Genomic DNA, 11,428 nt, shown 5'->3' with positions numbered 1-11,428 from the left:
GTGTGGATTCATGTATTGTTGTTTTCTGGGTAACGCCAGTCCCTCCTAATATTTTTCTCATCTGAGTTCATATGAAACTAAACTAATAAAAATCACAGAGAGCCAACCAGTCTGTGTTTGTGTCCCAAATGGCACCCTATTCCCTATGTAGTGCCTGGTCAAAAGAAGTGTACTCATAGGGAATAGTGTTCCATTTAGGATGCAGGATATCAGTCTGGTTTCCCCTTTTCCAGTCGATACTGTTGTATGTTCATCTATCTCATGTAGTTTCAGTCAGCTCATTCGTTTTGATTCTCTCATTGGTCGACTTCCGTTCCTCCTGCAGGGAGATTTCTGTGACTGTTCCTTTTGCATTGCCCGGTGCTGCGGGTGAGCAGAGTTTGACATTAGTCCCAAAGTTAATTCTCCACCCACCCGCGGGCAATGCAAAACGAAAGGCAACAGAAAATTCCCTGCAGGAGGAACGGAAGTCGACCAATGAGATAATCTAAAATGTTTACTAAGTCACTGATGTCCTCGTCACTTTCTACAAAGAGACATTTTTGTAACACAGAGCAGAACATGTGAACCCAAGAGCAGACTCAGACAAGGAGACTGGGATCAGGTAACCAAGGTATTTATTAAAACACGGGGGGGGGGGATAGGGTGCAGGCCAGGGGAAGCTCGGGCAGGTTTCAGGAAGCCTGGAGTGGAGGCTGAGGCTGGAGCGAGGGGAGTTGGGACTGGGTAAGCAGGCCCGGAGAGGAATTCAAGGACGCAGTGGAGTGGGGAGTCCAGGACAGAGTAGCAGGACTGACGAGATGTGGGACTGGAGACAGGGGCCAAAGTCAGCGCGTGTAGAACTGTAGAAGAGAGGAAAACAGCGTCAGGCAAGGGAAAACAGGCATAACACGAAAACAGGAACTAAGCAGGAACAAACGGCAAAAACCGCAGACTGACTGAGCAGAGGTTACAATCTGGTAGCATGGAAGTTTTTTATGTGTATTTTTTCAACCTTTATTTTACTAGGCAAGTTAAAAAACAATTCTTATTTTCAATGACGGCCTAGGAACAGTGGGTTAACTGCCTTGTTCAGGGGCAGAATAACACGTTTTTTTTACCCTGTCCGCCCGGGGATTCGATCTTTCAACTTTTCGGTTACTAGTCCAATGAAGTGGCAGGGCTGAGTATTTGTAGACATCTTGAATATGGATCAGGTTGCAGCTGGTGGGGATCTGCTGTGCCTCCAGCACACCTGTCTCCGTCCACACAATCACACACACACAGAGAGGAAGAGGGAGAGAGCACTGGGGGAGTGGTGGCAGGTTAGAGAGACACAGGATGAGAAGTAGAGGGCGTGGCAGGAGCAGATGTAACAATTTTGGGGTATTTGGCCTCTTTAAAACAAGCTGCCTCATGGTCCTATAGGACAGGCAGACAGAGAGTTATGTAGGCTGGTCCCACTTCTGACTCATGGTCCTATAGGACAGGCAGACAGAGAGTTATGTAGGCTGGTCCCACGTCTGACTCATGGTCCTATAGGACAGGCAGACAGAGAGTTATGTAGGCTGGTCCCACGTCTGACTCATGGTCCTATAGGACAGGCAGACAGAGAGTTATGTAGGCTGGTCCCACGTCTGCCTCATGGTCCTATAGGACAGGCAGACAGAGAGTTATGTAGGCTGGTCCCATGTCTGACTCATGGTCCTATAGGACAGCCAGACAGAGAGTTATGTAGGCTGGTCCCACGTCTGCCTCATGGTCCTATAGGACAGGCAGACAGAGAGTTATGTAGGCTGGTCCCACATCTGACTCATGGTCCTATAGGACAGGCAGACAGAGAGTTATGTAGGCTGGTGCCACGTCTGCCTCATGGTCCTATAGGACAGGCAGACAGAGAGTTATGTAGGCTGGTCACATGTCTGCCTCATGGTCCTATAGGACAGGCGGACAGAGAGTTATGTAGGCTGGTCACATGTCTGCCTCATGGTCCTATAGGACAGGCGGACAGAGAGTTATGTAGGCTGGTCCCACATCTGTTTGTGCGTCAAGCCAAACATTTGGCCTGACATTGAGTGACAAAGAGTTGGTATAATTAAAGCACATACAGACTGGCACTCAGGCTAAAGCTACTGTAGGTTAAGTGTGAGATTATGTCAAACATGCGATGACACAATATTACTGTAAATATTATTATTGTCGTCCAACATGTAGCCTGTTCATGTGACCCATATCCCTCATTCATAACCAGAAAAATCATAAAACTGGTGACACATGTTGTTACCCATTCGCCATAAACACATGCATTATGACCTAGTAAAATATGTTTCGGTTCACTCCTTTTAATTTATATTTAGAAGTTGCGAAAGCTTATTTTTATGGACTGTAATAAAATAAGAAGTTTCATATCTCGGCCTGTAAACATTGCTTGCCCTGCATGCACAGATTAATGTGGGTGTGGCTGCATGCACTATCATTTGGCCAGCATTACGGTTGTGTCCCAAGTCACACCTTATTCCCATAGGGCACTGTTCAAAATCACTAATAGGGTGCTATTTCAAATCAAATCAAATCAAATCTTATTAGTCGCAAGTGCCGAATTCACCTTATAGTGAATTGTTTAATACAAGCCCCTAACCTGCAATGCTGTTATTTTTTTTAATAAGATTAAGAAATAAAAGTAACAAGTAATTAAAGAGCAGCAATAAAATAACAATAGTGAGACTATATACAGAGGTTTACCGGTACAGAGTCAGTGTGCGGGGGCACCGGTTAGTCGAGGTATTTGAGGTAATATGTACATGTAGGTAGAGTTATAAGATAATAACAGAGAGTAGCAGTGGGGGGGGGGGGCAATGCAAATAGTCTGGGTAGCCATTTGATTAGATGTTCAGGATTCCTATGGCTTGGGAGAAGAAGCTGTTTAGAAGCCTCTTGCACCTAGACTTGGCGCTCCAGTACCGCTTGTCATGCGGTAGCAGAGTGAACAGTCTATGACTATGGTGGCTGGAGTCTTTTTTTTAGGGCCTTCCTCTGACACCACCTGGTATAGAGGTCCTGTATGGCAGGAAGCTTGGCCCCAGTGATGTACTGGGCTGTACGCACTACCCTCTGTAGTGCCTTGCAGTTGCCATACCAGCAATTGCCATACCAGCAATTGCCATACCGAGCAGTTGCCATACCAGGCAGTGATGCTCTCGATGGTGCAGTTGTAGAACCTTTTGATGATCTGAGGACCCATGACAAATATTTTCAGTCTCCTGAGGGGGAATAGGTTTCGTTGTGCCCACTTCAAGACTGTCTTGGTGTCCTTGTTAGTTTTTAGGTGATGTGGACACCAAGGAACTTGAAGCTCTGAACCTGCTCCACTACAGCCCCGACGATGAGAATGGGGGTGTGCTCGGTACTCCTTTTCCTGTAGTCCACAATCGGCAAACTAAATGATGGTGTTGGAGTTGTGCCTGGTCGTGCAGTCATGAGTAAACAGGGAGTACAGGAGGGGACTGAGCACGTACCCCTGAGGGGCCCCTGTGTTGTCGGAAAGTGTGCACCACCTTGAGACCTCCGGGAATGGATTGAGATACTATTTTTTGAATTGTCAGCATGCAGCCTATTTTTACACAAATAGGCCACAGTAGACAAAGACACACAAGCACACACACTATCAGCAGCCAGCTTTGTTTCAACGTCCCTGCCTCCCATCAGGTTACCTGTCAACCACATTACAACCACATGCCTCCATTCTATCAAGTTACCCATCAACCACATAACAAGCCTTGCCTCCCTTCCATCAGGTTATCAACCACATAACAAGCCCTGCCTCCCTTCCATGAGGTTATCAACCACATAACAAGCCCTGCCTCCCTTCCATCAGGTTACCTATCAACCACATAACAAGCCCTGCCTCCCTTCCATCAGGTTACCTATCAACCACATAACAAGCCCTGCCTCCCTTCCATCAGGTTATCAACCACATAACAAGCCCCCCTTCTTGCAGGTTACCAATCAACCACATAACAAGCCCTGCCTCCATTCCACCAGGTTACCTATCAACCACATAACAAGCCCGGCCTCCCTTCCATCAGGTTACCTATCAACCACATAACAAGCCCTGCCTCCCTTCCATCAGGTTATCAACCACATAACAAGCCCTGCCTCCCTTCCATCAGGTTACCTATCAACCACATTACAAGCCCTGCCTCCCTTCCAGCAGGTTATCAACCACATAACAAGCCCTGCCTCCCTTCCATCAGGTTATCAACCACATAACAAGCCCTGCCTCCCTTCCATCAGGTTACCTATCAACCACATTACAAGCCCTGCCTCCCTTCCAGCAGGTTATCAACCACATAACAAGCCCTGCCTCCCTTCCATGAGGTTATCAACCACATAACAAGCCCTGCCTCCCTTCCATCAGGTTACCTATCAACCACATAACAAGCCCTGCCTCCCTTCCATCAGGTTACCTATCAACCACATAACAAGCCCTGCCTCCCTTCCATCAGGTTATCAACCACATAACAAGCCCCCCTTCTTGCAGGTTACCAATCAACCACATAACAAGCCCTGCCTCCATTCCACCAGGTTACCTATCAACCACATAACAAGCCCGGCCTCCCTTCCATCAGGTTACCTATCAACCACATAACAAGCCCTGCCTCCCTTCCATCAGGTTATCAACCACATAACAAGCCCTGCCTCCCTTCCATCAGGTTACCTATCAACCACATTACAAGCCCTGCCTCCCTTCCAGCAGGTTATCAACCACATAACAAGCCCTGCCTCCCTTCCATCAGGTTATCAACCACATAACAAGCCCTGCCTCCCTTCCATCAGGTTACCTATCAACCACATTACAAGCCCTGCCTCCCTTCCAGCAGGTTATCAACCACATAACAAGCCCTGCCTCCCTTCCATCAGGTTATCAACCACATAACAAGCCCTGCCTCCCTTCCATCAGGTTATCAACCACATAACAAGCCCTGCCTCCCTTCCATCAGGTTATCAACCACATAACAAGCCCTGCCTCCTTTCCATCAGGTTATCAACCACATAACAAGCCCTGCCTCCCTTCCATCAGGTTACCTATCAACCACATAACAAGCCCTGCCTCCCTTCCATCAGGTTACCTATCAACCACATAACAAGCCCTGCCTCCCTTCCATCAGGTTACCTATCAACCACATAACAAGCCCTGCATCCCTTCCATCAGGTTACCTATCAACCACATAACAAGCCCTGCCTCCCTTCCATCAGGTTATCAACCACATAACAAGCCCTGCCTCCCTTCCATCAGGTTACCCATCAACCACATAACAAGCCCTGCCTCCCTTCCATCAGGTTATCAACCACATAACAAGCCCTGCCTCCCTTCCATCAGGTTATCAACCACATAACAAGCCCTGCCTCCCTTCCATCAGGTTATCAACCACATAACAAGCCCTGCCTCCCTTCCATCAGGTTACCTATCAACCACATAACAAGCCCTGCCTCCCTTCCATCAGGTTACCTATCAACCACATAACAAGCCCTGCCTCCCTTCCATCAGGTTACCTATCAACCACATAACAAGCCCTGCCTCCCTTCCATCAGGTTATCAACCACATAACAAGCCCTGCCTCCCTTCCATCAGGTTACCTATCAACCACATAACAAGCCCTGCCTCCCTTCCATCAGGTTACCTATCAACCACATAACAAGCCCTGCCTCCCTTCCATCAGGTTATCAACCACATAACAAGCCCCCCTTCTTGCAGGTTACCAATCAACCACATAACAAGCCCTGCCTCCATTCCACCAGGTTACCTATCAACCACATAACAAGCCCGGCCTCCCTTCCATCAGGTTACCTATCAACCACATAACAAGCCCTGCCTCCCTTCCATCAGGTTATCAACCACATAACAAGCCCTGCCTCCCTTCCATCAGGTTACCTATCAACCACATAACAAGCCCTGCCTCCCTTCCAGCAGGTTATCAACCACATAACAAGCCCTGCCTCCCTTCCATCAGGTTATCAACCACATAACAAGCCCTGCCTCCCTTCCATCAGGTTACCTATCAACCACATTACAAGCCCTGCCTCCCTTCCAGCAGGTTATCAACCACATAACAAGCCCTGCCTCCCTTCCATCAGGTTATCAACCACATAACAAGCCCTGCCTCCCTTCCATCAGGTTATCAACCACATAACAAGCCCTGCCTCCCTTCCATCAGGTTATCAACCACATAACAAGCCCTGCCTCCTTTCCATCAGGTTATCAACCACATAACAAGCCCTGCCTCCCTTCCATCAGGTTACCTATCAACCACATAACAAGCCCTGCCTCCCTTCCATCAGGTTACCTATCAACCACATAACAAGCCCTGCCTCCCTTCCATCAGGTTACCTATCAACCACATAACAAGCCCTGCATCCCTTCCATCAGGTTACCTATCAACCACATAACAAGCCCTGCCTCCCTTCCATCAGGTTATCAACCACATAACAAGCCCTGCCTCCCTTCCATCAGGTTACCCATCAACCACATAACAAGCCCTGCCTCCCTTCCATCAGGTTATCAACCACATAACAAGCCCTGCCTCCCTTCCATCAGGTTATCAACCACATAACAAGCCCTGCCTCCCTTCCATCAGGTTATCAACCACATAACAAGCCCTGCCTCCCTTCCATCAGGTTACCTATCAACCACATAACAAGCCCTGCCTCCCTTCCATCAGGTTACCTATCAACCACATAACAAGCCCTGCCTCCCTTCCATCAGGTTACCTATCAACCACATAACAAGCCCTGCCTCCCTTCCATCAGGTTATCAACCACATAACAAGCCCTGCCTCCCTTCCATCAGGTTATCAACCACATAAGAAGCCCTGCCTCCCTTCCATCAGGTTACCCATCAACCACATAACAAGCCCTGCCTCCCTTCCATCAGGTTATCAACCACATAACAAGCCCTGCCTCCCTTCCAGCAGGTTATCAACCACATAACAAGCCCTGCCTCCCTTCCATCAGGTTATCAACCACATAACAAGCACTGCCTCCCTTCCATCAGGTTATCAACCACATAACAAGCCCTGCCTCCTTTCCATCAGGTTATCAACCACATAACAAGCCCTGCCTCCCTTCCATCAGGTTATCAACCACATAACAAGCCCTGCCTCCCTTCCATCAGGTTATCAACCACATAACAAGCCCTGCCTCCCTTCCATCAGGTTATCAACCACATAACAAGCCCTGCCTCCTTTCCATCAGGTTATCAACCACATAACAAGCCCTGCCTCCCTTCCATCAGGTTATCAACCACATAACAAGCCCTGCCTCCCTTCCATCAGGTTATCAACCACATAAGAAGCCCTGCCTCCCTTCCATCAGGTTACCCATCAACCACATAACAAGCCCTGCCTCCCTTCCATCAGGTTATCAACCACATAACAAGCCCTGCCTCCCTTCCAGCAGGTTATCAACCACAAAACAAGCCCTGCCTCCCTTCTAGAAGGTTACCTATCAACCACATAACAAGCCCTGCCTCCCTTCCAGCAGGTTACCTATCAACCACATAACAAGCCCTGCCTCTGCTACTTATTACCTATTAACACCAATAAAAACCACAGAGGACAGTGCTACTATGGGCTAAAGGCTAACCCATAAATACTACTCCCTTTTACGAGGAAACACACACACACACACGCACACATGCACACACACACACACACACACACACACACACACACACACACACACACACACACACACACACACACACACACACACACCCTCGCTGTAAAAATGGCCGGTGTCCAGGCCACACCTGATTGGCTGGCCCTGGCGTATGATGTCATGGCTTCAGTGGGTCTGACCATGCTGCAATAAAATATATAAAGATAAGAGTGAACAACATCTCAACTGCAGAGAAAACGGGATATCTGTACCTGAGAAAATGCACACAGAGATACACACACAGAGAACGCACTGTGAGAAGCTTCGATTCCTGGATACGTAGACAAGGGAGAGGTGATCTGCTAGAGGACTGAAGGAGAAAAGAAGATAAGGAGAGAAGAAGAGAGGAGAGAAGAAGAGGAGAGAAGAAGAGAGGAGAGAAGAAGAGAAGGAGAAAAGAAGATAAGGAGAGAAGAAGAGGAGAGAAGAAGAGAAGGAGAGAAAAGAACTGAAGACAGGAGAGAAGAAGAGAGTGTGTGAGGGGTGAAAGAATGTGAGAAATAGTTACAACCAAGACGTGTGAGGGAGATATAAAAGGAAGAAGTTGGAGATACATAAGACCAAGAAAAAGAGGGAAATAATGAGGGAGGGAGTGAGAGTCTGAGTTCGTGAAAGACAAGAGCAAAATAAAGAGACTATGAAAGAGTCACAGCTGAAAAGTGAGTGTCTGAGAGAAGAGTAAGGAAAGCGATCAAGACGTCTGTGGAGTGAGTGACTGAGAACAAAGGCAAGTGAGAGAAAGAGGAGTGCCACCCTAATCCTCAGTGGGACTCAGCCAGTAGTGTGGTGCGATGGCGTCGTTTGCTCTGGAGCTAGTGGGTGTGATCCTGTCAGTGCTGGGCTGGATACTGAGCATAGTGAGCTGTGCTCTGCCCATGTGGAGGGTCACAGCTTTCATCGGAGCCAACATCGTCACAGCACAGGTCTACTGGGAAGGGTTATGGATGAGCTGTGTGTTCCAGAGCACGGGACAGATGCAGTGTAAGGTCTACGACTCCATGCTGGCCTTACCTCAGGACCTGCAGGCTGCCAGGGCTCTTACCGTGGTCACCATCATCCTGGGGGTCATAGCTCTCCTCGTGGCTACCATTGGGGCTAAGTGCACCAACTGCATCGAGGAGGAGGGGGTGAAGGCCAAGGTGATGGTGTCTGCCGGAGTGGCCTTTATCCTGGCTTCGCTGACCCAGATAGTGCCTGTGTCCTGGTCGGCTCACACCATCATCCAGGTGTTCTACAACCCCATCATCCCCTCAGCACAGAAGATGGAGATCGGGGCGGCGCTGTACCTGGGCTGGGCCGCAGCCGCACTGCTGCTGGTGGGGGGGGCTATCCTCTGCTGCAGCTGCCCTCCCCAGGAGGACAAACCCATTACGAGGTACTCAATCCCCCCCCAGAGCCGGATGGTGTATTCCGCAACTCCACGGTCTGCAGCCGCCAGCTCGTACAACAGGAGAGACTACGTGTGAGAAAGGGGCGGCGGGGGGTTGGTATTTGTGGGATTCTTATGTTAGAATATAAGGGATTGTTTCAACTGTTTGTTTAAATATACCAGGAGAATGGGCAAAATCTCCTTCTTCCCTTCATGGAAAGGGAGATGTCTTGAGCTTAGGACAGTTTGAGGTGACCTGAACTCTGAATCAAGTTTACTCTTATTCCTCTGAGACCGAAAAAAAAGCCCTTATACACTAATCAAAACAAAATTGTTTGTTGTTTTATACTGTCTGGTATCCTTTCAGTTGTCAGAGACTCAGTTGTCAGGGACTCAGTTGTCATGGACTCAGTTGTCATGGACTCAGTTGCCAGGGGCTCTATTGTTTATTTTAAGTGTTGTTCTGTCCATGAGCTGTTCTTGTCTATTGATGGTCTGTATTATGTCATGTTTTGTGTGGACTTCAGGAAGAGTAGCTGCTTCAGCCAGAGCTATGGGGATCCTAATAAAATACAAAATACTCATCATAACTGAGCACTACTATAGGCCACAATGATCTTATTAACTAGAGTTATTGTAGACTTGCAATATACTGTATCTTGTCAATACAGGTGATTAAATAATAGATCATGTGATTTAAAAAAATGTCACGGCTTGCTGGACCACAACCAACTTGACCTAAAGCCAGTGGTGTAATTAAATCAAATATACTTTAAAGTACTACTTAAGAAGTGTTTGGGGGTATCTGTACTTAACTTTACTATTTATATTTTTGAGAACTTTTACTTTTACTTCACTACATTCCTAAAGAAAATGATGTACTTTTTACTCTATACATTTTCCCTGACACCCCAAAAAAATCATTTTGAATGCTTAGCAGGACAGAAATGATCCAATTCAGGCACTTATCAAGAGAACATCTCTGGACATCTCTACTGCTTTTGATCTGGCGACTCACTTAACAAAAATGCTTTGTTTCTGAATGATGTCTGAGTGTTGGATATGCCCCCGGCTATCCGTAATTTTAAAAAACACGAACAATTGTGCCATCTGGTTTGCTTAATATAAGGAATTTGAAATTATTTTAGCTTTTACTTTTGATACTTAAGAATATTTTAAACCAAATACTTTTAGACTTTTACTCAAGTAGTATTTTACTGGGTGACTTTCACTTTTACTTGAGTCATTTTCTATTAAGGTATCTTTACTTTTACTCAAGTATGACAATTGGGTACATTTTCCACCACTGCCTAAAGCTGAACTAAATGTTTTTTAATTTTGGGGAACTTTTTTAGTTATTCTTATTTTGAATGGTTTGAATCAATCCATATGTGTATGTTTCCAAATGTTATGTGAAATATGTCAAACAAAAGTTTTAGGCTTCGTACTGTTGTCAGAAGAAGAGGTAGGACGGCACACAGCTGGTATTGCATTTGAACTGTTGTCTGAAAACCATGGAGGGAGGAAGAGAAAGGGGAAATTGATTATGCATCAGAGTCCAATCCGTTCAACAATGATATGTACAGTAAGACTAGGACAATATATACATATATTTTATAAGATACGTAAACAACAAAAATAGACTGCAGGGTTGCTGGGGCAACCAAACAGTCAGGTCAACAAGGTGGCACAGTAGCAGTAAACTACAGAATACAAAGAGCATTGACAGCAGTGACATTGTGATGTTTGAGAGTAGGGGAGGAGGGAGACTTCATGGTCATATAAAATGTTATAGCTTATCTTCTCACCATAGAGTGAACCTGTATAAAAAAAAAAACTACTCAGATGAAGTTTGGACTTTGATATCATATCTGTTTTTGTTGTTGCAGTATGTCATCCATTTACTGACAGACAATCTGGGATCTTTTGAAATGAATAAGCTTTCCATGGGACGTGTAACTCCTGTACTGTAAATGATTGACCTCTGTTTGCCTGGAAATATTGTGTTTACAGTTTGATGATTCATACAAAACAGGTTATATAATAAAAGTGTTTTACTCTGTTCAGTAAAATATGTGTTTTTTGCATTATTATGTTCCCCAATAATAAAATAGCTCAAATTAATAGGAAGTATTTCAACATGTCAGCTGGATGTGGAAGTACAGTCTCTTTCACCTGTATGTTTAGTTTTACTGATTGTGAAATAGAGGGAGCTGCGGTAAAAGGTAATGTGTGTGTGTGTGTGTGTGTGTGTGTGTGTGTGTGTGTGTGTGTGTGTGTGTGTGTGTGTGTGTGTGTGTGTGTGTGTGTGTGTGTGTGTTTCTGAGTGAGGTAAAGACTTGACAGGAAGGATCTACCATTCAG

The 11,428-nt window shown here is 46.4% G+C and overlaps 1 protein-coding gene and 1 long non-coding RNA gene across 2 annotated transcripts; one reads left to right on the top strand and one right to left on the bottom strand.

Annotated features, from left to right (window-relative positions):
• Positions 1–595: 595 nt before the first annotated feature.
• Positions 596–2,649, bottom strand: LOC116358287 (uncharacterized). Its single transcript, XR_004206168.1, has 2 exons — positions 1,101–2,649; positions 596–842 (listed from the first exon to the last, which is right to left on the bottom strand). It is a non-coding gene; the product is annotated as an uncharacterized LOC116358287 (long non-coding RNA).
• A 5,201-nt stretch (positions 2,650–7,850) lies between these two features.
• LOC109878733 (claudin-4-like) lies at positions 7,851–11,136 on the top strand. Its single transcript, XM_020470937.2, has one exon. The coding sequence runs from the start codon at positions 8,487–8,489 to the stop codon at positions 9,159–9,161; it is 675 nt and encodes a 224-aa protein (XP_020326526.1). The 5' UTR covers positions 7,851–8,486; the 3' UTR covers positions 9,162–11,136.
• Positions 11,137–11,428: the final 292 nt, after the last annotated feature.

Source organism: Oncorhynchus kisutch, linkage group LG29 (genome assembly GCF_002021735.2).
Source record: "Oncorhynchus kisutch isolate 150728-3 linkage group LG29, Okis_V2, whole genome shotgun sequence".
Taxonomy (NCBI): Eukaryota; Metazoa; Chordata; class Actinopteri; order Salmoniformes; family Salmonidae; genus Oncorhynchus; species Oncorhynchus kisutch.
The sequence above is the reverse complement of the archived record's forward strand: the minus strand, read 5'-3'. Positions and strand labels throughout refer to the sequence as shown.